At 41.5% G+C, this 22,854-nt stretch overlaps 1 protein-coding gene across 2 annotated transcripts; it reads left to right on the plus strand.

The window, feature by feature from the left end:
* The first annotated feature begins 819 nt into the window (after positions 1-819).
* Positions 820-21,914, plus strand: LOC133646009 (polypyrimidine tract-binding protein 1-like). 2 transcript variants are annotated; one of them, XM_062040947.1, is made up of 16 exons: positions 820-890; positions 3,879-3,932; positions 4,992-5,022; positions 10,514-10,574; positions 10,766-10,938; positions 11,061-11,207; positions 11,307-11,480; positions 11,574-11,684; positions 12,195-12,369; positions 12,440-12,532; positions 12,637-12,794; positions 13,979-14,012; positions 14,935-15,027; positions 19,250-19,466; positions 19,547-19,624; positions 19,705-21,914. In XM_062040947.1, exons 1-16 carry the CDS (start codon positions 883-885, stop codon positions 19,835-19,837), a joined length of 1,740 nt encoding a protein of 579 aa, XP_061896931.1. In that variant the 5' UTR covers positions 820-882; the 3' UTR covers positions 19,838-21,914. The 2 variants fall into 2 exon arrangements, with proteins under 2 accessions (XP_061896931.1, XP_061896932.1); XM_062040948.1 differs by having other exon boundaries at positions 12,440-12,514.
* Positions 21,915-22,854: the final 940 nt, after the last annotated feature.

Here is a 22,854-nt window from a genome sequence, read left to right on the forward strand (position 1 = left end):
AATTAGTTACTATGGTCATCTAATTAGTTACTATGGTAATCTACGTCACAGCAGCTCAGACGAGGCACCAAGCAGTGTGGGCGGGGAGCGTTTCCACAGACGCGGAAGGAGCTTTTCACAACAAAGTTCTGAAGCTTTGAGATATATCAGATTGTGGGTGGGTTTATTTTGTACCCTTCGCGTTCATATTTCACTGTTTGTTGCATTTTTGTTGCGTTTCACTCGATTGTAAAATATGCCGATCGAAAGGGGGTGTGACATTCATACTTTGTCAACATTCAATGTTTTATCGTTCATAGAAAAATTCAAAATTCCATTACGTTTTTTTTAAGGCGGTCTGTCATAAAGTTTTTAGCATTCAATCAGACATTATTGTGAGGTTTTGTATTAGTGTCCCTAAAAATAGATAGGGACACATTTTTTTCTCTAAATGTGGCCCCCGGATCAAAATAATTGCCCAGGGCTGGACTTGAGACTTACTTGTGACTTGCAAAACAATGACTTGGTCCCACCTCTGTTGTTTTCTACCTGTCAACTGTCAGTTTAGGCTGCTCGTCGGCTCCTCGTCACCACTTCAAGATGGCGGCCCAATATCTCGCGTCACAGCGGCCAATGCTGCGTCTACTTATCACATGTCTATGTGCCTAATGTTTTGACTGGTGAGTGGCCTTGTTATTTTTTATTAACCTCCGCCCCCGCCACAAATGACGGCCGTCTTGACCAATGGCGTGCTGATGAGCCCTCAAGCCCCGCCCACACCAGGCGCGGGGAGGCGAGTGGACCAATCAGCGGTCGCCTCCGCGCGTTCAGCCATTTTGTAAGAAAATCAAGCAAGTGTGCCGCCCTACCTTCGCCTCAGACCTGCAGTTTTTTTCTTGTGCAATGGACGGGTAAGTTAAGAAAGAGCCACTCTCCCTACTCCATTTTACCCCGAATTTACACCGCAAACTCACTTTTGTGTCGGCAATTCGTCGCCGTTTGCATGTCGCTCGCTTGTTTGACCGCGAAAGTTGGACTTGAATTACTTTTTTTCTTTTCTTGTCGCGCGCGTATCTGTTGAACATGCAACAGTTAGCACGGCCGAGCTAGCGTGTTAGCATCCGTCAAGTTTACGCCGAGGGACGCTTTTTTTTGGAAAGTACATGTATTTAAAAGACGCTGTTCAAAGTCGGCGAATGTGTGGTAATAGGAGTTAAAGGAGGTTGTGGCGGAGTAAGTAGTGATTCCTAGTAAGCAACGTGTCTCATTTCCGCCTTCATGTTTGTCACTGAGGGCCATGTTGCACCATCGTGTCTGCAACTTGCATTCAAGCACATTATTTCCACAACGTTGGAATATCAAAGCCCAGTTAACATTACTTTATGACGAAGACCCACTTTTAAAGGGGAACTGCACTTTTGGAGAATTTTGCCTATCATTCGCGATCCTTTTTGAGGGACAGGAAGACAAAAGGTGTTTTTTTTGTTGCTATTCTAACATGTAAAAATGCGTTCAACAATACTTTATTAACGCTCCGTAAACTGTATAATAACCAAACTGCAGCGACATTATTGTAAGCGCGAACGCCGAGGAACTCTTTTTTTTCCCTAGTGTTGTTGCACATCGACGGTATTAGCCGTAAAACAACCTACGGAAAGCGATAAGCTAGCATCTATGTCAACAAAAAACGCTTTTGAGTTTGTAACTCACAAACACCGCCATAGGACACCGATCTGTACTGACCGAAATACATAAACAATCGTTACAGTATCTGTAAAGTCACGACGTGTTGCATGAATCATGGTCGATATAAAGCGTAACTCACTCGGTGGACAGTTGTCTGTTTGGTCCAGCTAGCCGGAGACGGTTTTTTACTTTCTGGGTAAGCACTCCATTTATGTCGAAATATAAAGCAGCTTCTACGTCAACAAGAAACATGTTTGAGTTTGTAACTCACAAACACCGCGATAGGACACCGATCTGTACTGACCGAAATACATAAACAATCGTTACGGTATCTGTAAAGTCATGACGTGGTCAATATAAAGTGTAACTCACTCGGTGGACGGTCCAGCTAGCCTCGGACGTTTTTTTCCTCTCTGGGTAAGCACTCCATTTACCGTATTTTTCGGATTATAAGTCACCCCGGAGTATAAGTCGCACCGGACGAAAATGCATAGTAAAGAAGGAAAAAAACATAAGTCGCACTAGGGTATAAGTCGCATTTTTGGGGAAATGTATTTGATAAAATCCAACACCAAGAATAGACATTTGAAAGGCAATTTAAAATAAATAAAGAATAGTGAACAACAGGCTGAATAAGTGTACGTTATACGACGCTTAAATGACCAACTGAGAACGTGCCTGGTATGTTAACGTAACATATTATGGTAAGAGTCATTCAAATAACTATAACATATAGAACATGCTATACGTTTACCAAACAATCAGTCACTCCAAATCGCTAAATCCGATGAAATCATCTTCCTCGGTGTCGCTTCTAAACAACTCTGCCAACTCCAAAGGTAGACAATGCGCCGCTTCCTCTTCTATCGGTACGTCGCTTACGTCAGAGTCATCGTCAGTTGCAGTTCCAATTATTCCAGGGTTTCTTAATCCGGACAGGATGGTTTCGGTTGTCACTGAAGCCCATGCTTTGTCGATCCGTGTGTGTGAGTGACGTTTGCTGATATACGCCTAGTCTCTTACGTGAATGTGATAAATATTTTATATTTTACGGTAATGTGTTAATAATTTCACACATAAATCGCACCCCCGGCCAAACTATGAAAAAAAAACTGCGATTTATAATCCAAAAAATACGGTATGTCACAATATAAGATAGCTTCTATGTCAACAAAAAACGCGTTTGAGTTTGTAACTCGCAAACACCGCGATAGGACTGACTGCACTGACTGAAATACATGAACAATCGTTGCGGTATCTGTAAAGTCACGACGTGTTGCATGATCAATATAAAGTGTAACTCACTCAGTAGACAGTTGTCTTACATGAACAATCGTTACGGTATCTGTAAAGTCGTGACGTGTTGCATGAATCATGGTCGATATAAAGCGTAACTCACTCAATGGACAGTCTGTTTGGTCCAGCTAGCCGGGGACGTTTTTTTTCCTTTCTTGGTAAGCACTCCATTTATGTCGAAATACCATGGCTTCAAATTCCACATTTTGCAGTTTCGAGTCACTGTCTCGGCTTCTGTCTGCTCCAACGTCTCACTCTTCCTTAGTGCTGGCTTCCATAAGCAGCAGTTCATCGTCCATGTGGAATTCCAAAAGGTTTTGAAATATCTTAATTTGTCGTCGTTGTTGTTTGTTAGCGAATCTGTCATGATTACAACACACACATGCCTTTGTATCCTGAAGTAGGAGACACATTTGTTGCCAGAAGTCGGAAGTGTGCTGCTATGGAAATAAATGTGCCGAGGAATTAGTTCTGGCAATGATTCAAATTATCAAAATATTGTAAACATTGCGCATATTACATATTGTTTTTAATGTGTCTTACTACAATATGTATATATACTTGCAGTGTGTATACAAAATGTTGGAGGGGAAGGCTACAACGGTGTCTCCCATTAGCCACATCATCAAATAATTTATTTTTATAATCTTTGACACCCCTCCCCCAAAAAAAGACATGTTTTTGTTTCTCATGATTCACAATTGGCAAATTTCCAAAAAAAATGCCTTCCCCCTTTAAGAATGCTCCTTGTTTTCCCCTCATCTCCCCCTCTGTTTGGTCGACAGTGTGAATGATTTCCGTAGTTTGAGACGTTTTACTTTCCTTGCTGACCAATTTATTTTTCGGTGTGGATTTGATGTCAAAGTTTGCCCAAAGCCTTTCTAATCATTTTCTCTTTTAATTTTCCAACCTTACAGCCGCCTAGACGCTGACTTGTACCCTCTGGGATCCGGCTACGTCCCTGAAATTGAGTAAGGATTTGTTTTATTACCAAATATCATGTGAAAACAACTAAAGTTCCCCCCCCAGTTGTGGGGCTGCACAATTTTAAGAAAAATCCTTAATTGCAATTTTTCCAAAATTGCGATTTTTCTATTTTATACATTTAAATGCATAAAACTGAAATTAACGAGTGAAGGAAGACGTGTCGCTTTTAGGCTGTCAACATATTCCTGGCCCAATGTGCCACAAAGGATAATATGCAATAATTTACTTTAAAATATTTGGCTTTACGCAGACAGACTCTGAGCTTTTGTCTGCTCTTAAACTGAATAAATAAATGATAAAAACTGTACAGTTATTTATGATACACTACAAGTAACCATTTTAAAATGATTTTCCCTTATTACTGTAGAGTTGTTTACCATTGTACTGTAATTAGAAGGTAAATACATATAGCTTAAACAAAAAAATAAAATGGGCTCTAATTTCTGTTAGCAAAAAAGTTACTGAAATATTGAAATGGATGGATCTTAAAGTGCAACTTTTTTCCCAGTTGGAAAATTGAGGTCGGCTGTTGTCTTTTGTTTGTTGCCATCACGGCATTCTCGCTTGTTTATTTTTGTTGATGGTCGTATATTGCCCATCCGAGTTGAATCTGAAATATTCCCACTATGGGTAATACTTGGTAATCATATTTATTTTCGCCCAATGTTTTGTTACTTTGCAGCACCTCTCACTGGCGAGTAGGGAAGTAGTCCGTACGTGCTTCCTGTGCGTGTGTATAAAGTAGGCGGTCTCGCTCGCCGCCCACCAACAAAGATTGTGAATGACTGAAAAGCGGGCCCACTGCATTCAGTTAATTATACTGTTAAATAAACATGCCTCAGCCTCTTACGGTTATTTATCGAAAAAAGAAAAATACATTCTCTTAGGGCTATTTATCACACTTTTTTTTAATGATTAATGGTGCAGCCTCCACACAGTTGTTTGTAAAGACTTTAGCAGCCTGGAACGGGGAACTGATGTACCTTTTTATACACTTTGATAGATTTGCAATTTTAACTGACACCATTGTGCTTCTTTCCCAGGAGTGTCCATGACATATCAGTTGGCACAAAGGTAAGCATTCCATTTTGAGTGTTTTTTGTCTTTGCACCCCTTCTCACACTACAGGCACTGATTTCATTCAAATGCAGGCATGTGAAATTTCCACAAATCCGGAAATTTGCATTTTTAAACATTAATTTCCCGTCAAAATAGCACTTCCGCATAGAAATATTCCTATTTTTTCGTCAAAGTCTTTGTATGCTAGGGCTGGGCAACACGGCCGAAAACTGTTATCACGATATCAGTGTCTGATTACGGTCTCTTTTGATAATTATTGATATTTTATGTCGATGGAAAGGACCAGGAGAAGAATACATTATTGTAAACATTTTTATTTCCAATGTAACGTTTCTCTGGTTATAAACCGTAAGAAAATGGTGCAAAGTGTGAAAATGTAAACAGAGAATCCGTTTTTAGTGCCAGGAAGTTACATTTGTGGTCTAAGGTGAGCACGCCAAGGTGGTGTGGGATTACCGGGCTTGCTGGGATGAGCGCTTTGCATAATTTACAGACCCCTTTGGTCTGACTACGATACTTTGGAGAAAATCCAAAAAAGGTGACTTTTCCGGTTTCATCGACAATTTCTTAGCTCTCTGCAGCACTCATTTTCAGTTTCTCTGCTCACTCCATGCCAAGAATCAACCACAAGACAAGAAAATGGCGCAATCAAACTCTTCTTTGCTGTTACCATAGAGCGAGTGCTTTTGTTCATGCAACCAACCTTGCGTTGACACTTCCAAATGTATTATTTATATAGACGTAGATTTATTATCGAATGTTTTATGTGATATATCAGTGTTTCCCATAAACTGCCAAGATACCTGTGGCGGTGGGGGCGTGGCTATGGGCGTGGTCACCATGACATCATCAAGTAATTTGCATAATTTACTACAATAGGATTTTCTCTAAAAAGGCTCAAAAAATGTATACTTACTAATTAATAATAACAGTTTTGTTTTAAACGTCCATCCATCCATTTTACAATATAATTACAACACTTTATGTACATATTTATATACAGATTTGAACAATAAGTTATTCACTGAAATATATGTATTAATTGTGGTTGTTACAAAAAATGTATCTTATAAAATATAAAAGCTAAAATGTGTCTTAAAGCTCTACCCCTTTAATTAGTGCATACTAAATAATTTAACTTTAGCCTACTACTACAACCATATTAGTTACCGGCAACATAAAGTGAAACAGCACTGCCACAGTCAGTAACAAATAAACAGAAAACAGTAGTGGTCAAATACAAATAAGGCAAGAAGTATCCTACACTTCTCTTTTGTAAAGTAAATCTGAACAGCCTATATGGGCATCTACATCAACTATATGATATATATATATATATTTTATTTTTATTTATTTTTATTTTATTTGTTGCGGACGTAATTCTTTCGTGCCGGTCCGCCACAAATAAATGAATGTGTGGCAAACACTGCATATATAATATTGTTTTATCGCCCAGCCCTATTATATGCGTCAAAAAAATATTTTAGTCAGAATTTGCCTTAAAGATTTTTTTTTTTTTTGCTAACCTGACATAGTTGAAGTTCTGCAAGCATGGAACAATTCACAACCCAATGTGTCATTTTCAGACATTGACTTGTACAAGTGTAAACTTAGAATGTGGCTTTACTAAAAGCATGTTAGAAGTAACTATACTAGCACCACACTATGTGCTGCCTTATGCACCTCAAGATCTTTCTCTATAATTACTGACTAAACCTAGGCTAATACATGTCTTTAATGGGATAGTTGGTTTGAAGACAAAATATTTGCCCTGACATGTTGTAAATCTTGCTACCATAAATTAGGACATGATTATTTTTGCTCTGACCTTTCAAAATAACTTTCTTAAGCATATCCTAAAGGAAGTGGTGCCCCAGCTTGACCTTTTCATGATACAAGCTATCTCTTGGCCAATTTGTTAGGCTTTAGGTTGCGAGCAAAACTTATGAGTTACAAGCCTTTCCACCACTAGTTGGCATAGCGAATGCCACAGTAAACCCTGTAAGAGCCAACCAAAAAAGCATCCAGTCTTACTTGCTAGCATTAGCTTATAGCTAGAGATGGACATAACTTTTTTTTCCAACCATAGGAATGATAAAAGTAAATGTGAAGGACAGTGCTGAGAAGAAGTGGATGATATCCATTGAATTGTGAAGTGAAGTCAATTATATTTATATAGCGCTTTTCTCTAGTGACTCAAAGCGCTTTACATAGTGAAACCCAATATCTAAGTTACATTTAAACCAGTGTGGGTGGCACTGGGAGCAGGTGGGTAAAGTGTCTTGCCCAAGGACACAACGGCAGTGACTAGGATGGCGGAAGCGGGGATCGAACCTGCAACCCTCAAGTTGCTTTTACGGCCGCTCTACCAACCGAGCTATACCGAATTGATTATAGAAGCAACCCAGAGAGGGACAAGCGGTAAAAAATGGATGGATAGATAATCGAAAACATGACAGAGTGTGGAGCTAGCTAAATTGGTGACGCAGTTGGAGCGTAGCACTTTGAATCTGCACCATACTGAAGTAGACTGAGTCTATAATGCCGGCCAAAGGTGTTAAGGTAACATCCAAACGTTGAACATTTGTCTAAAAAATAGAGGCTGCTAATGGTGGGTTTGGCAAAGAAGAAACTGAAAGGAGATACAGTAGAAGTCCACTCTAATCACTAAAACAACTGTAGTCGTATGTTACGTGTTGAAATTGTTTTAGGTTACGAGCTGCGTCACAGAACCAATTAAACTTGTATGCTGAGGTACCACCAAAGCTGTGAATAAAATTGTCGTTTGTAGCTAAAGGATAAGGTTTGCTTGATCTTTAACTAAGTACACCATTTTTGTAAAATTGATTGCTAGGCAAACATGGTTTAAACATGTTTTTAATTTGACTTGACCTGTTTAAAATCTGCATACATGATTTATGACGCTCAAATAACTGTCTCATAAATATCTCTATGTAACACTCATTTTCCAATATCCACTCATTACTGTGAACCATTCAGTCAGTGAAATATTTATATCATGGAATTTGCAACCTGCACTGCCATACTACTCCAAAAATGCACTTATTTATCTATTTGCACTATTTTTTTTATCTCTTTCCTTATTTTTTTCTGTTTTCTTTTGTATGTCTGCGCCAGAGAATGAGCTTGTTTTAAATCTTTGTCCTTTCGTATAGTGACAGTATAAAAAGCATTCTATTCTATTGTATTCTATCTATACTAAAGTAAAGTTTCCCATTTGGAGCTCAACATTCAAGCCTCGGAAATGTACACAAAAAAGGGGTGATTCATGGACTCTGTGGTCAGTACATGGCGGCTTCTTCTCCCAAGAAAGCGAGTAGTTGGTCTCGTGTCCATGAAGTGTGAGGTGTGGCTAGTCGGCCTTGTGGCTGTTTGGAAACAAAAGCTTGTAGTTAATCTCGGGTGCTCCTGTGTAGTGGAAAGTCCAACATGTAAGTGTTGTCAGTTGTATCATTAAAAAACTGACTTGTAGTATCCATTGTTGCTTGGGAGATCACTCGGCGTAGAAATGTGAGTGATTTCAGACATTTTCAGGTCCGACTATTGTTCAACAGCCAGCCATTTCTTGGTTAAAGGTCTTTGTCTGTTTAAACAAGCTCCCAGGTACACACCCTTGCAGACACAAGCCGCACCCCCTTTCCTTTCAGCCTAGCCTGTTTTTCAACATGGATTGGTGCTCCAGGTTCAAACTGTATTGTTTTTTTAAAGCCACCTTTTTTAAAAGAGGTTTTAGTGTGCATTAAATCTCACTGCTGCAGCTCTCTGCTTTGCTGGAATCTTATAATTATTCGTCTGGGCAGAGCGTCTGGCATTCCGCGGTCACATTCCAGCACCCCCCTATCTCCTCCCACCCCCAGTGAGACACCCTGCCCCCTTTCCCAATCCCCTCAATGGCAGTTCATGGAAAAAAACATGCCCGTACCTGCGTGGTGCTTCTTGTTTTTTTCACTAACTGCAGCCAAATGTAAACCATTGTTGGCTAATCAGATTCAGATGTTATTTGTGTATGTAAACACAAGCCAGGTGTGGTTTATGATGCAGTAAAAAAAAAAAAAAAGCCTCTCGTGTACATTCCAATTTGAGTTGCTTTTTGCTGTGAAAGGAAGCTGCACATGTTGAGGAAGTGAGCTGATCATGAATCATGATTACTGAAGGTGGTCATTATTCTGTCAGCGCTCTGAGCTTTAATGAACAATCAAATAAGTACATACACATTTAGAACATGCAGTATATCTGTCTGAAATCTTACCCTCCATAATGCATTTACTCAAATTGAAAGTGCCATTTTGTTAAAGTTTTTATTTAATTTTTTAAACACGCCCTGTGGCTATTGTTAGAATGAGGAAGTAGAAGAAAAAGAGGAGGAGGAGGGGAAACTTACCATGAAGCAGTAATCATCAAGTCCCATGGAGGGAGTTAACGGAGCCCAGGAAGCAGGCTTGGTCTTGCTCTCTTCCTGTCTTCTGTTCCTGTTGAGCGATTGACTGCCAGGTCCTCAATTTCTCATGACCAGTTTTCAGTGTTTTGACCAACGCCTTTGTTGATATCACCTTCAATTTACAATGTTCCAATGAGCTCCTGAGTGGTGGCCTCACAGCCTTTGGTTTGTTTGCTATTATTTACACTGTAAGGGTGGACTGTTGTTTCTCTTGTTGTAGAGATAATGAACAATACAAGAGTTGCATGGATCCAAAACTCCCAGTCAGCTTCACAAGTTTGGGGAGGAATGCTCAATAAACCTGCACGACAGGTTCTTTTTAAAACTCTTGCATGGCTCTTCAAATCCCAGAGAGTCCTAAGGGGTTCCATATGTTTGCGCTCTGCCGTGCAACAATGGCCCTAGTTTTATCCGGAACAGGACCTTCATTGTGGCCCCCCCCCCCCCCCCCGCCCGTTGTAGAGCTTATAGTCCACTGAGCCACTTCTTGTGACTGCTGTACTTCATTAAAGCCCAGCCATGTGGACGCCATTGTATGGTGGGGGGGGGGGGGATCTCCACTATCCTTCCAGTCCAGATGGTCCCACTGTTTATGTTATCTACCTGAGTGGGTGCTTTTGAGTGACTGATGGTGCTTCTTAAGCTAAGGCGTAACTGTTGACTTAAATGCTGTAGTTTATGTAAATATGCTCTGGACAAACTGCATTCTCCACTCTCGTTGGTGGTGGTTTTCAAAATTGTCATCTGTGGTATTCACCGGCATTCTTGTCCCCTGTCGCTGGTGTAGCTTTCTTAGAACACACAAACTGTAGTAACCTCGTATCTGATGACAAGCAGAAGCCTTCTCATTATTACCGGTTGGGGGGGTCATGTTCTCTTCTAAAGCATGTTTTCAAGACTTGTGTTACGCCCTGCTTCACCTCACAATGCTGGCCGTAACACGAGCACTATGCTCCCCACCTGCCCTTCGCTGCATTCATTGGCTGATCCATTTAAAGTGAGCCTTTTTGTTTTCTTTCTCTGCAGAGGGGATCTGACGAACTCTTTTCTTCCTGCATGACCAACGGGCCCTATATCATGAACTCAGGTAGGGAGGTGCCATGGAAGGATGGTTCTTTTTCTCTTTTTTCCCTCTCTCTCTTTCTTCCCCCACTGCCTCATTTGAGCGCTCGTCTTGCCTGTGTTATGTGTTGCCATGACAATCAATCCATTATTCAGGAACGGGTAAGCAATGCCTTTCACTCCCCTGATTGTATCTTCCTCTGTTTTCCCTCGCAGCCAATGGCAACGACAGCAAAAAATTCAAGGGTGAGGTTCGCAGCCCCAGTGTTCCGTCGCGCGTGGTCCACGTACGCAAGCTGCCCAGTGACATAAACGAGGCTGAGGTCATTGGGCTGGGCTTACCCTTTGGTAAAGTCACCAATCTGCTGATGCTGAAAGGGAAAAACCAGGTATAGACCAGGTTCTTGCTTGCAGGAGAATCTTAATCTTTTTTTCTTTCAGTTGAATTTAATGTTACTAAAGTAGATTTTAGTGTAAGATAGGATCATGTTTTTTTTGTTCTGCCTCACAGGCTTTCTTGGAGCTGAACAGTGAGGAGTGTGCTCAAACCATGGTGAGCTACTACTCATCTGTCACCCCTATCATCAGAAACCACCCCATTTATATGCAGTACTCCACCCACAAAGAGCTCAAGACTGACAACTCCCCCAACCAAGTGGTGAGGCCTTAGAAATGCTCCTTGCTTTTCATGTTTAGTTTAGAACTTGTTTGGGCCTGAAAGTAAGTTTTTGTCTGTCGGCCTTGTCTCCCTCCCCAGCGTGCCCAGGCAGCTCTGCAGGCGGTCAACGCACTACATGGAGGCGCGATTGGAGGCGTCATGGCCATACCTTCAGATGCAGGCGGCCTCGCAGGCGCTACAGCTCAAAGCCCCGTTCTCAGAGTTATTGTAGAGAACCTCTTCTACCCAGTCACCCTGGAGGTTCTGCACCAGGTACAGTCTGAGTCCTACATTTCCAATCAAGTCTGCTTTTGATGAAAGGTTCAACATGTCTTTAACCCGCTGTCCTACTTTGCACTGCCTCAGATATTTTCCAAGTTTGGCACGGTGCTGAAGATCATCACTTTCACAAAGAACAACCAGTTTCAGGCTCTCATCCAGTATGCTGACGCCATGACGGCCTATCACGCTAAATTGGTAGGAGTGATGCGACCAAAACTTGGTTTATGCTTATGTAATCACTACGACGTCGCTTCTGACGTTTGTGTGATTATTTCTGAGTTCTGTGTCCGGGCTCAGCGCGTAGCATGCATCGAGTCAACTCCGTGAGCTACAATGACACACTTAAGCGTTTTTACGAACAATGGCAATTGCAGAGATACAATGTTATTAGCGCTAATCCATGTGTAACCGTCACATATTACAAATGTTGGTCTAAAATCCACAGAGAACGCGTTCACTACGGCGGGCTGTATACACACAGGAAATGTGCTTAAAGCCTACCAATCACATCATTGACAGATGTTCGATCGTTTAGATCGCAATAGGGTTTAAGGGGCAGGGGCTATCCTACGTACCTACGTAACATACCCAAGCGCCTCAACACAGAAGCATAAACCAGGTCTAAGGCGGATGTAGTCGAGAAAAAATGTCCAGCACAACATACTTGTTTCTAGTTTTCACGCAAAACCCTCTGCTTTTTGTCAGTCTCTGGATGGTCAGAACATCTACAACGCTTGTTGCACTCTGAGAATCAGCTATTCCAAGCTCACCAGCCTGAATGTGAAGTACAACAACGACAAAAGCAGGGACTACACACGCCCAGACCTCCCCACTGCAGATTCTCAGCCCACCCTTGACCACCAAACCATGGCAGCATTTGGTAAGATTGTGTATGTTTTTTAGTGTGTTACTCAAATCATGTAAACACTTATTTCCTTTCACGACCACAGCACCAGGTTTAATCTCTGCATCTCCATATGGTGGCGCTCATGCATTCCCCCCAGCCTTTGCCATCCAGCACGCAGGTCTGTGCCCTTCATTCCGTAAGGAGAATCTGTTCAGAAGTGTAATGCAACATGGTTGGCTCTGTATAAAGTGACACCTGCAGTGATAATTTGTGTGAAAAAATCTGTAATTGTTCTTTTAGGTCTTGCAATGCCTGGTATTCCCGGCGCCCTGGCATCTCTGGGTGTTGGGCACGGAGGCATGGCAGCAGCAGCGGCCGCCGCCAGTCGCCTCAGCCTGGCCGGCCTCGCTGCTGCAGGGGGACACAGCGTTCTGTTGGTCAGCAATCTGAACCCTGAGGTCAGTAACACTGGCTGGGCTCTCTAAAAGCAGTACAGCCCCACCACCCTCTGTTTGCACAGGTTAGAAAGTAGTACTAGACAGGTCCAGTGTCGCCCCCACGTGGCCGTGATGAGACTGGCTGAAGAACGCCATGACTGTTTAGGTTTTTTTCAATTTGTATTTGTGTGCCATCTAGTCCAAAGCACTTCTTTCAGGACCTCTGTTTGACCAAACCTGCTGCATTTTCTGACCTGCCACTTTGCTCACTGTGAATTTTTAAGTTTATTCAATACACTAACTTCTTTTTTTTGTAATACACTTACCATTCCATGTCTTCATTTTTTGTCCATAAGTATGAAATCATTCTTGAGTTGTTTGGAGAGACAATATGACTTTTTTTCTTATTCTAATTTGTAGCAATGTTATCAGTCACTGGTGTTTACTCTTGTCATTACTTTACGGGGGTTGGGACATGAATAATTGAAGGGTAACTTGATTGCATAGTTCAAAACATGTAATTTTAACCCTTAACGTAGTTTGTAACTCCAAAGTTCATATTGTCTCTGCCTTTTTCTGTATTTCATTGTTAATCTTTTTTTTCTCTTCTGTTTCTTCTAGTGTTCCCATAGTGACAGTGCATTTTAATTTAGCCAGTTCTACTGTCTGAAGCACTACATTTCTTTGTGTATACTGACCTTGTTTTTTTTTTACTTCCTTTTTCTCTCTCTCTCTCTCTCTCCCTCCTTCCCCCCTCCTCCTTTTTTTTTGTTTTAAACCCCCACCCCGCCCCACCTGTACTCTTGCCAACTGACCGCACGCCCCACGACCAATCGTTCCCTCTGTCCTCCCCTGTTTTTTCTGCTACAACCACCCGCCCTTTGTCTCCCATGGCCATTGTCCCCCAATTTGGAAACCACCCACAAAAATGACTAATTGACACCTCCCTATTTTTTTTGCCCCAACGTCCACAATCACTGCTCACCACCACCACCACATCAACTCCCTCCTCCTTGTCCTCCATTATTCTCTCCGTGCCTCATGCCTCTCCTTCCACCATGGTACTGTGGCCTTCCTGTGGACCTCGCTGCCTGTGGCCTGCGGACATGTCCCGACTCCACTCCACTGTCCTCCACTCCGCCTATTTTCCCCTGTTACCTCTACCTCCCCCTTTTGGCCCGCTGCTCCCCCTGCTGTCTCTAAAGAGCGTTACGCCACACTGCCTCTTTATTCTTTTCGGTACGTTATCATCCTTTCATCTCCTTTTTTTATTACTACTGTTACCTGGCAAGGTGGGCATGTCTTGTCTCATGTTGTTGGCTTTGTTTATTTAAACCACTGATGGCTTAGCATCAGGCTAGGTGGGCATAAAAGGGGTTGCTAGCTTTATTTTGGAGATTTGTGTGTGTGTGTGTTTGCGTGAGATCTGTTTTGGTTGATGGAGGCTAAGAGCGCCGCACAGAGCAGCAGCATTTTACTTAATTTTTCAGTATTTGAGAAATATGTTCTCGTTTATCCTCAAAAGAACAGCTCTCCATTGTGGTAAAACTCCCACTTAAGAAGTGTGGCAGGTTCCAAAGCACAACGCACTGTCAGACAAGTTGATGATTTTAGTTAAATGGTTTCCGCATTGTTTTGATTAAAAAAAAAAAAAAAGGGCGATGTGTAGAATTTCCCAAGGTGGCAATGAAACAACAGACAAAATCAAATGCTGCAGCTTTCTATTTTTGTGCAGCGACTTACCCCCTTCCTTTTGTGTTGGTTTATGCATGTGGAGTTTATTCCTGCATGATTTTACCCGATTCCCCAATTGTACACAAATCAACTTTATGCTAGCAAACAATTAAACTACCGCTTTTTTCATTATCCTTTTTCCCTTTTGATCTGAACTTTTCAAAGCATAACTATTTTGTATCCTTTCTTAACAAATAAGATGACTTACTACTTGTGTACTGTTTCGGGTTAGTCTTTGAGATTCAACACCAGCACCAATTTAGAATCGCCTCAATCAAGCTCGGGTTTACTCGCTAGCGGATTTGATAGAAAGGCCCTGAGATCTGAATAGTTTTCTGCTGTGATTGGTTGTGTGAGAGACTATTAGTTAAAAAAAAACTAAACCCTGCACTCCTCCGCATCTGACACCCTGCTCTTTTCCTCCCAGGTGTGTATGGCGACGTGACGAGAGTCAAGATCCTGTTCAATAAAAAGGAAAATGCGCTGATCCAGATGTCTGATGGCACCCAGGCTCAGCTAGGTAGCTAACACTTTTTCGTCGTGTGCCAACACTTTGTGCCAGAATGATTTTACTATGGCCCCAGAAAACCTCCTTAGAAAGATGGATTAATAGTCGAAGGCATCATTTCATGCGAAAAAGCTGGAAGAGTTAATAACTAATAATGAATATATTTTCCTAGCCTTTTTATTAGCATATTTTATCCCGTCTTTCTGAGGTTGGGCATTCACTCCTTGCATAGCCGCAGATTCCTGTTCAAATTAGAGATCGACCGATTATCGGCCGGGTTGATTACTGCCGCTGATATTTAGCATTGTGACGTATACCATATTGGCCCTTTTTTATTTATTTATTTTTAATAGAAGTACATCAGCAGATAAAATGTATACACATTTTATCATAGATCAACAGGGACGGAGCTGCGTGAAAGTCACCCGGTCTCTTCGCTCATTTTTTCTTCATCCATCCATCCCTTCGAGTTTGCTTTTATGATGACGCGGGCTGGAAAGTTCTCTTTTGGCAAGGTCTTCCTTTTGAATAGCACCGTGGGTGGAAGTTTCTGGCCGTTAGCATGGCTAGCTAGAACCACAGTGAAGGACGGCTTCTCATTCCCTGTGGTGCGAATATTCACCGTACGTGCTCCCGTTGTATCCACAGTGCGGTTCACAGGAATATCAAGTCAGTGGAACCTTGTACGCGTATCTCTTAGTAGGAGCCATTTTGTGGTCTTTACAGAAACACACAAATGAAATAAAACGTAATATCCGCGCGCTTCTTCTTCTACGGGGGCGGGTGCTCACCTTGGCGGTTGCTTACAGTAGAAGAAGAAGCGCTTCCTCTTCTATGGGGGCGGTTGCTTACCGTAGAAGAAGAAGCGCTTCCTCTTCTACGGGGAAAAAAGATGGCGGCTGTTTACCATAGTTGCGAGACCTAAACTTTATGAAAATAAATATTAATATTAATCCATATATAAGGCGCACCGGGTTATTAGCCGCACTGTCGGCTTTTGAGAAAAATTGTGGTTTTTAGGCGCGGCTTATGGTGCGGAAAATACGGTACCAAGGGATGGCGTTAAAAGGGATGTTTGTCGTTTTGTACGGCTGATATATTCCAGGCATGTTTCTTTGCTCACTTAACAGTTCCTTAGCTCTGCATTCGCGCTGGAAAAGCATTTTTCAACGAGGATATTTTCTAAAACACTTTTACCCCACTTGAATGAATTTTCCTCCACACAAGTGTTGAAAAATGTTATTACAAAAACACATTTACCGACTATTGTGTGCATTTTGGCCAATCAGTAGCCTGAAAAAAGCCTCTGTTAATCAATATTGTGATATTACATGTACAGTAGGGGTGTAAACGGTACGTGTATTTGTATTGAACCGTTTCGGTACGGGGGTTCCAGTTCGTTTCGGAGGTGTACCGAACGAGTTTCCACACGGACATATTAAGTAGCGTAACGCACGTTGTGTAAACAATGCACACCGAGGCACAACACACGGCATGCTAACAGCTAATGGGCTAGGATAGACTGACCATACGTCCTCTTTTCACCGGACATGTCCTCTTTTGCGGAGCTGAGTTTCTTAAATGCCTCAAATGTCCGGCATTTTGAGTTAGGGTTGCGTGTATTTCCAATGTACTGTAGCGTCCAGAAGAAGTGCACACCAAGTATGACGCTCTTTTTAATCTTTTATTGAGCAACCTATACTAACACAGCTCAACTTATCTCGTTCCTTCCACACGCACGTCTATCCTCACTCCTCATTTCCGCCTTCTTCGCCAATCACCTTACAGGCGTGCTACGTTCACAACAATGGGAATTCTGAATATCACTCACTCAAGAACACACTACGTTCAGGATTAAGAAGGGGTTAAAAACAAAACAAATTGTGCGTGCAGCAGCATTGGTGAGGGAGGGGCAGAGACAGAGAGACAGAGAGAGTTATGATAAACGCGCATGCGTCGCCAGGCTCTGCTTTTTATCCATAGATTTATCAGATAAAAATTTTTATTATCTCTAGCAGGGGTGTCAAAAGTGTGCCCCGGAGGCCATTTGCGGCCCACAGCTAATGTTTTAAAGGCCCACGGCACATTCTAAAAATACTATTAAGATAAACAAAAACATAACAAAAGTGAAATAAAAAAGCTTAAAGGTTAAATGTCATTTAGAAAAAGTTGCAATGTTGACTAATAAAACAAAGCTGTTTTTTTTCTTTCAAACTGTCATTGCTCAATAATATTGAATCAAAATCAATGTTATTATGAATTATTGACCTATCCAAGGTTCCCATTACTTCACATCAAATATTACACTAAGAAAAATATTTTTGGTGGAAGATTTTGCAAATTTGGTAAATAACCCAAATATTTATATTTTGTTGTTTTCTTACTGTACCGAAAATGAACCCAACCGTGACCTCTAAACCGAAGTACGTACCGAACCCAAATTTTTGTGTACCGTTACACCCCTAATGTACAGTAACTTGTAACATTATCTTTGTTATCGTCTTTGTTATAACACACATGTGCGATTAAAACAAACATTGTTATCCTGGGCTTCTGGTAAGTGATTGCTAATTTTTAAGCTATCAAACTGACAGTCGCACGTCAATGTTTTTGTTGCTAAATAGGTTACCTGTAACCACACAAACACTGAAGCAGCAGTTCTCCAAAAGTTCTGTTTGTAACCGACTTCGTCGTGTGGACAAGAAAAAGAGTGCTGCAGCTTAAAATACAGCAGAGGGTAATGTCTAGGGATGATACTCGAAACCGGTTTTCCCGGTTGTTTGATAAGAAAAGAACCGAGTCCTCGGACTCGAATCCCTTTTTGAGAACCTGTTATCGAGACCACTATAGTAAAGAAAAAGAGTTGATTCTTTATTCGAATCCCGTCCCGACCAGAAATGCTCCGTGTGACATCACAAGAAATGACGTCACGTAGCTCAGTCATTAGGCACAGATAGCGAAAGCAGGAAAACAATGGACGGGAAAAAGCGCTCCAAGGTGTAATAAAGTTCAAAACAAAAGCTATAATCCATCGAATAACTTTACTGAGAGATTTTGGCAGGGTAAAACACATGACGAACACTTTTACGACCAACCGGAAACATAGCAACCAGGCTAGCAACGCACCTCCTTTACGGCAGCTGTCGCAACGTTCTTAAAGCAACCGCAGCACATACATATATATACAACACATCTCCCTTTTTGAACTTTGGTTTTTCTTTCCTTGTAAACAAAACAAAATCACACTGTATATGTGTTGTCTGTCTAATTATAAATAATGCAGACGAGGCGTGTTGGCTGAGTTCTTGACGTTTACTTTCACAGCGTGGCAACATGCAACACTTTTCGGGGTGTCCGCGCATGCTCGTCACTCCCGTTGCATGCTGGGTAGTGTAGTTGTTATATTCTCTAGCTCATAACATCTTTCCCCTTATAAAGAAATAATGTTAACTCAATAAAGTGTATTTCTTTTTTTAGCTTTAACTTTTCATTTTTTAGCATTGTAACCACATTTGCAAACAACTTTTCTCTTCATAGAATTTTCTTTCAATAAAGAAATAAAGTGCACAAATGTCAAAGCATCATAACAAACAGTTATGTTCCAATAGCAGCAGAAGTGCACTTTTTGGAGAGCTGTATTATTTTCAGTTTTGTGCCCAAGGTACTGATTTTATTTATACACCTATAGTGATCACAGAGACAGGTTGTTTTTGTGTTACTGTATATATTTGTTTCTCTGAAAAATCCCACTTAATATACTTTGGGTAACAACAGTCAATATTTTTTTTTTTTTATTATTTTTTTAGGTGAGTAACAGTCAATATTTATTTATTAGATTTTATTTTTTTATTATATAATAAAAGCTTTTGTTAAACCAAATATTGTGTTTTTTTCCATATACAACAACCTATCTGGACTCGATAAGAGAATCGATAAGGAATCGGTTCGATAAGAGAATTCGATAATAGGCTCGAACTCGATAATTCCTTATCAAACATCATCCCTAGTGATGTCTCAAAGTGGCGAATGCTTTGACAAGACATGTCTTTTCATGTCAGTACTAGGCATTTTATAGCGTTTAGGGTTTAAAAAATAGTCACTTTGTCCATTGTGTTTTCGCTGTGGGTCTTGGACTGAAACACAATTCAGCAACTTTCCCACTAGGTAACGCCGTCTCGCTCGCAACGTGTCAAGCTCCAAACACTCAACTAACATGCTCATGTCGTTTCCTTAGCCATAAGTCACCTCAACGGCCAGCGGCTTCACGGCAGGGCCATCCGTGTGACGGTGTCCAAACACACCACGGTCCAGCTGCCGCGAGAGGGCCAAGAGGACCAGGGCCTGACCAAGGACTTCAGCAACTCCCCACTGCATCGCTTCAAGAAGCCCGGCTCCAAAAATTACTCCAATATCTTCCCGCCCTCCGCGACGCTCCACCTCTCCAACATACCGTGAGTTTTCTTGTTTTTATTCTACCAATGTTTCATTTATTGCGTAGATGACGACAAATACCACATAACTCGTCATGTAGGCCGTCTGTGGTGGAGGAAGACCTCGAGAGGCTTTTTACCAGCTCAGGAGCCACAGTCAAAGCCTTCAAGTTCTTTCAGTAAGTTTTCTTTCCTAGGATTTATTTTTATCTTCCAAGGTTAAGTATTAAGCATCAGCCCTTTTCTCCCCCTCACACAGAAACGATCGCAAGATGGCCTTGATCCAGATGGCCTCGGTCGAGGAGGCCATCGAGTGCCTGATCGAGTTCCACAACCACGATCTGGGGGAGAACCACCACCTTCGCGTGTCCTTCTCCAAGTCCACCATCTGAGTGCCTTTTTTGTCTCCCTCTCGAGGTTTACTGTTTGATTGCGACCATTCTCCCGCTCTCATTCGGTGAAAATGACACGCTCGTGACTGTTTCCTTGCAGAAAGTTGCTCCTACTTCTACAATGTTTATTTCTCCAGTACGCTCAGTTTTTTTTTAATCATTATTTTATATGGTATAACAAAAACAATCCCAATTTCTTTAGGTGTCAGTCAGGTAGAATGGTGCTTGGGTGTTAAGGTGATGGACAAACTATTTTGTATACCAGTCAGAAAACCTGCTAAGTGATTTAGGGACACGCTTCTTTACAAGAAAATGTTTTTAACGCTTTTATGTTTAGAATATATGTCCAACAAACACACGCTGTGCCTGCACAGGCGCTGATGTAAGCACAACCATGAATGAGGACCCAAGGGCGGTTAAACCAGCTCTTTGGTACCCAAACGAGCTGTTGTGAAGGCGGAGCAGCAGTCTGCAATACAACAGGACACATTTGCGCTAATGAGCTGTCACTTAAAAGACCAAAATGGCCTGAAGACACCATCTATACATACCAGACACACTTCTGCATTCCGTGTGCCTTCGGAGGCTAATTATTATTTGTAATTTTTTTCACTACCCGGACCACGAAAAAGTTTCCCCTTTTACTTTTAAAACAGATATTTCATGTAAGTGCTCACCGATTTGCTTCAAGGGATATGTACCACTATACTGTAGTACTCTTGAGTTGGAGAAGCATAAATATTATCTACTACAGTCTCGTGCCTTACGCCTCCTTTCCCAGCCACAAGCCTTAAGCAATCTGGCTTCTGTCAAAAAAACCTTTTTTTTCCCCCGCTTAGTGAAAGTGGTAAAAGATCTAGTCTAAATACGATTAATGTGTATGCAGAAAGTTCTGAATGTAAGTCATAGAGGCCTAATATGCTTGCTAGGCAATTGTAGCTCTTAGGCGTAAGAGCCACTCACATTCACAGCGCCCTTTGACCTACTTGTAGGTCTCATTTAACCATCTTTATATTCATTTATATGTGGACACATATATTCATTTATCTTTTTTATGTTAGCATTTATCTCTTCTGAACGTATCTGTTAGTAGTGGCCTGTTTGGTTAAACCACAGTGCCTTGACCCACCCAGTTTGTTTACCTATTTCGTCAGGTGTTGTCCCCCACACACACACCTAAGATTTAGTTTTACCACCAAGCTCAGGTAAATCCTACCTGTGAGAGGGCAGCTGGGAGGCATTTTGTCAGTTCGAGTCATTTATTTGTTTAGTTTAATTTCTCGTGCACTTTGTCCCCTTCCTTTGCGAACCCCTCAAGTGTCACGCGAGTCTTAAAAAAACGTCACATTCCTCTCAGTGCCTCCCGCACGCTTCTCCACAGCCTTGGACCACTGTATAGTCCCGGAGCAGGCGGGTGTCCGCTCTCTATTTTTCTAAAAAAGACGATTATTATGCATGGTTTAAGAAAAAGCTTCATGTAGCTACAGACGGTTATTGATGTTGATGATGTTGTTGTTGTTGTTGAGGACCAAAGGACCTTCTGCGGTTTTGTAGTGTTGGGATTTCTTAAGTTTGTTTCCTCCCCCGCTTACACACATTCCACAACCTGAACGCGTCGTCCTCGATCGCCTCAAAGACACGTACACTGTGTTGCCAGGAAAAAAACCCGACGCTAGATCCGGAGCCCGCTCACCATTCCCACACAGTGAAGTCGCGTACATTGTTTAGTTTGTTTAGAGCTTTTAGGTTTCTCCTTTTTATACGGGGCTTGTTGTACAACGCGGGGGCTGCTGGTTGTATATATTCATGTTTTTGTACCACACAATCATTTGGATTATAAAGACTTTACGTTCAAACATGTATATTTTGATAAAACAATACAATATTAAAAAAAGATAAAAAGCTCCACCGGAGCTATGAAAACAAGCCTTTTTTTTATTTCTTTTTTTTCTCCTAACACCGACATTGAGAGTGGTATGAACACAGAAGTGTCTCCGTATGTCGCCCGTACCCCTGCCATCCTGTTCTTGTCTCTGCATCTTCTGCTGCCTTCAATAAATCTTTAGTTTGTTCCTTCTTTTATCTGGCCTTATTTGGTTCCTCTGTCTCTCCTTTTTCCTGTGGACCTGACACTTGGTAACATCTTGTAACATTTCCCATCCCGTTTACTACCTTTTTTATTTTTGTTAAATCTTGCTACATTTCTGGCTCTACTCATCTTTTAAACAGGGACTGCAGGTTTTTCCGCACGTCATGACAAAGTCACTTAATGGATTTTAAAAAAATTAAGGCTTTAAGTCAGGGGTGTCCAAACTTTTCCCACCGGGGGCCATTTTGGTATTTTTCAACTTTAAAACTATACAATATTTAGATATTTTTTTAAACCTTTAAGAGTGTTAAGGTTTGATAAACGTTGAAGTTCCTGTGGACCCGAAAGGGTCTCAATTATAAAAGTCTTGCGTTCATATTTTTTAAAACTTTCTTAAATCTCCAGATCAACTTCAGATGTTTTTGTATAAACTTACATTTTTTTTTTTTTTTTTTGTTGTATGCCAGGGGTCACCAATGCGGTGCCCGCGGGCACCAGGTAGCCCGTAAGGACCAGGGGCCGTACTTATCAAGCTTCTTAGAGTGCCATTTTACACTTAAGTCCTGAGAATTTGCGAAATTTAGTACTACTCTCAAACTTAAGAATAAAAGCTTTTTATCAACGTTCTTAAGTCTAAGAATCACTCCTACTCTCCATGATATTTAAGAGACCTTCAGAGGTGTCTTAAGTGGTTAGGAGTTGCCAGCAGGGGATGGCACTGAGGCGAGAGAGACGTGCGCGAACATCCAGGGAGCGGAACGATGTTCTGGATTTGTTTGATGACGAGCAGCTGATCAAACGGTATCGTTTAGACAGAGCGGGTATTATTTTTGTCACAGATTTAATACTTTTCGATTCCATGTTGATTTCTGCATGTGGCTGCAGTGGGCTAGTATATATAGAGCCACCCACACCAGTTTCAAATTAG

This window comes from Entelurus aequoreus, linkage group LG03 (assembly GCF_033978785.1).
Source record: "Entelurus aequoreus isolate RoL-2023_Sb linkage group LG03, RoL_Eaeq_v1.1, whole genome shotgun sequence".
NCBI lineage: Eukaryota > Metazoa > Chordata > Actinopteri > Syngnathiformes > Syngnathidae > Entelurus > Entelurus aequoreus.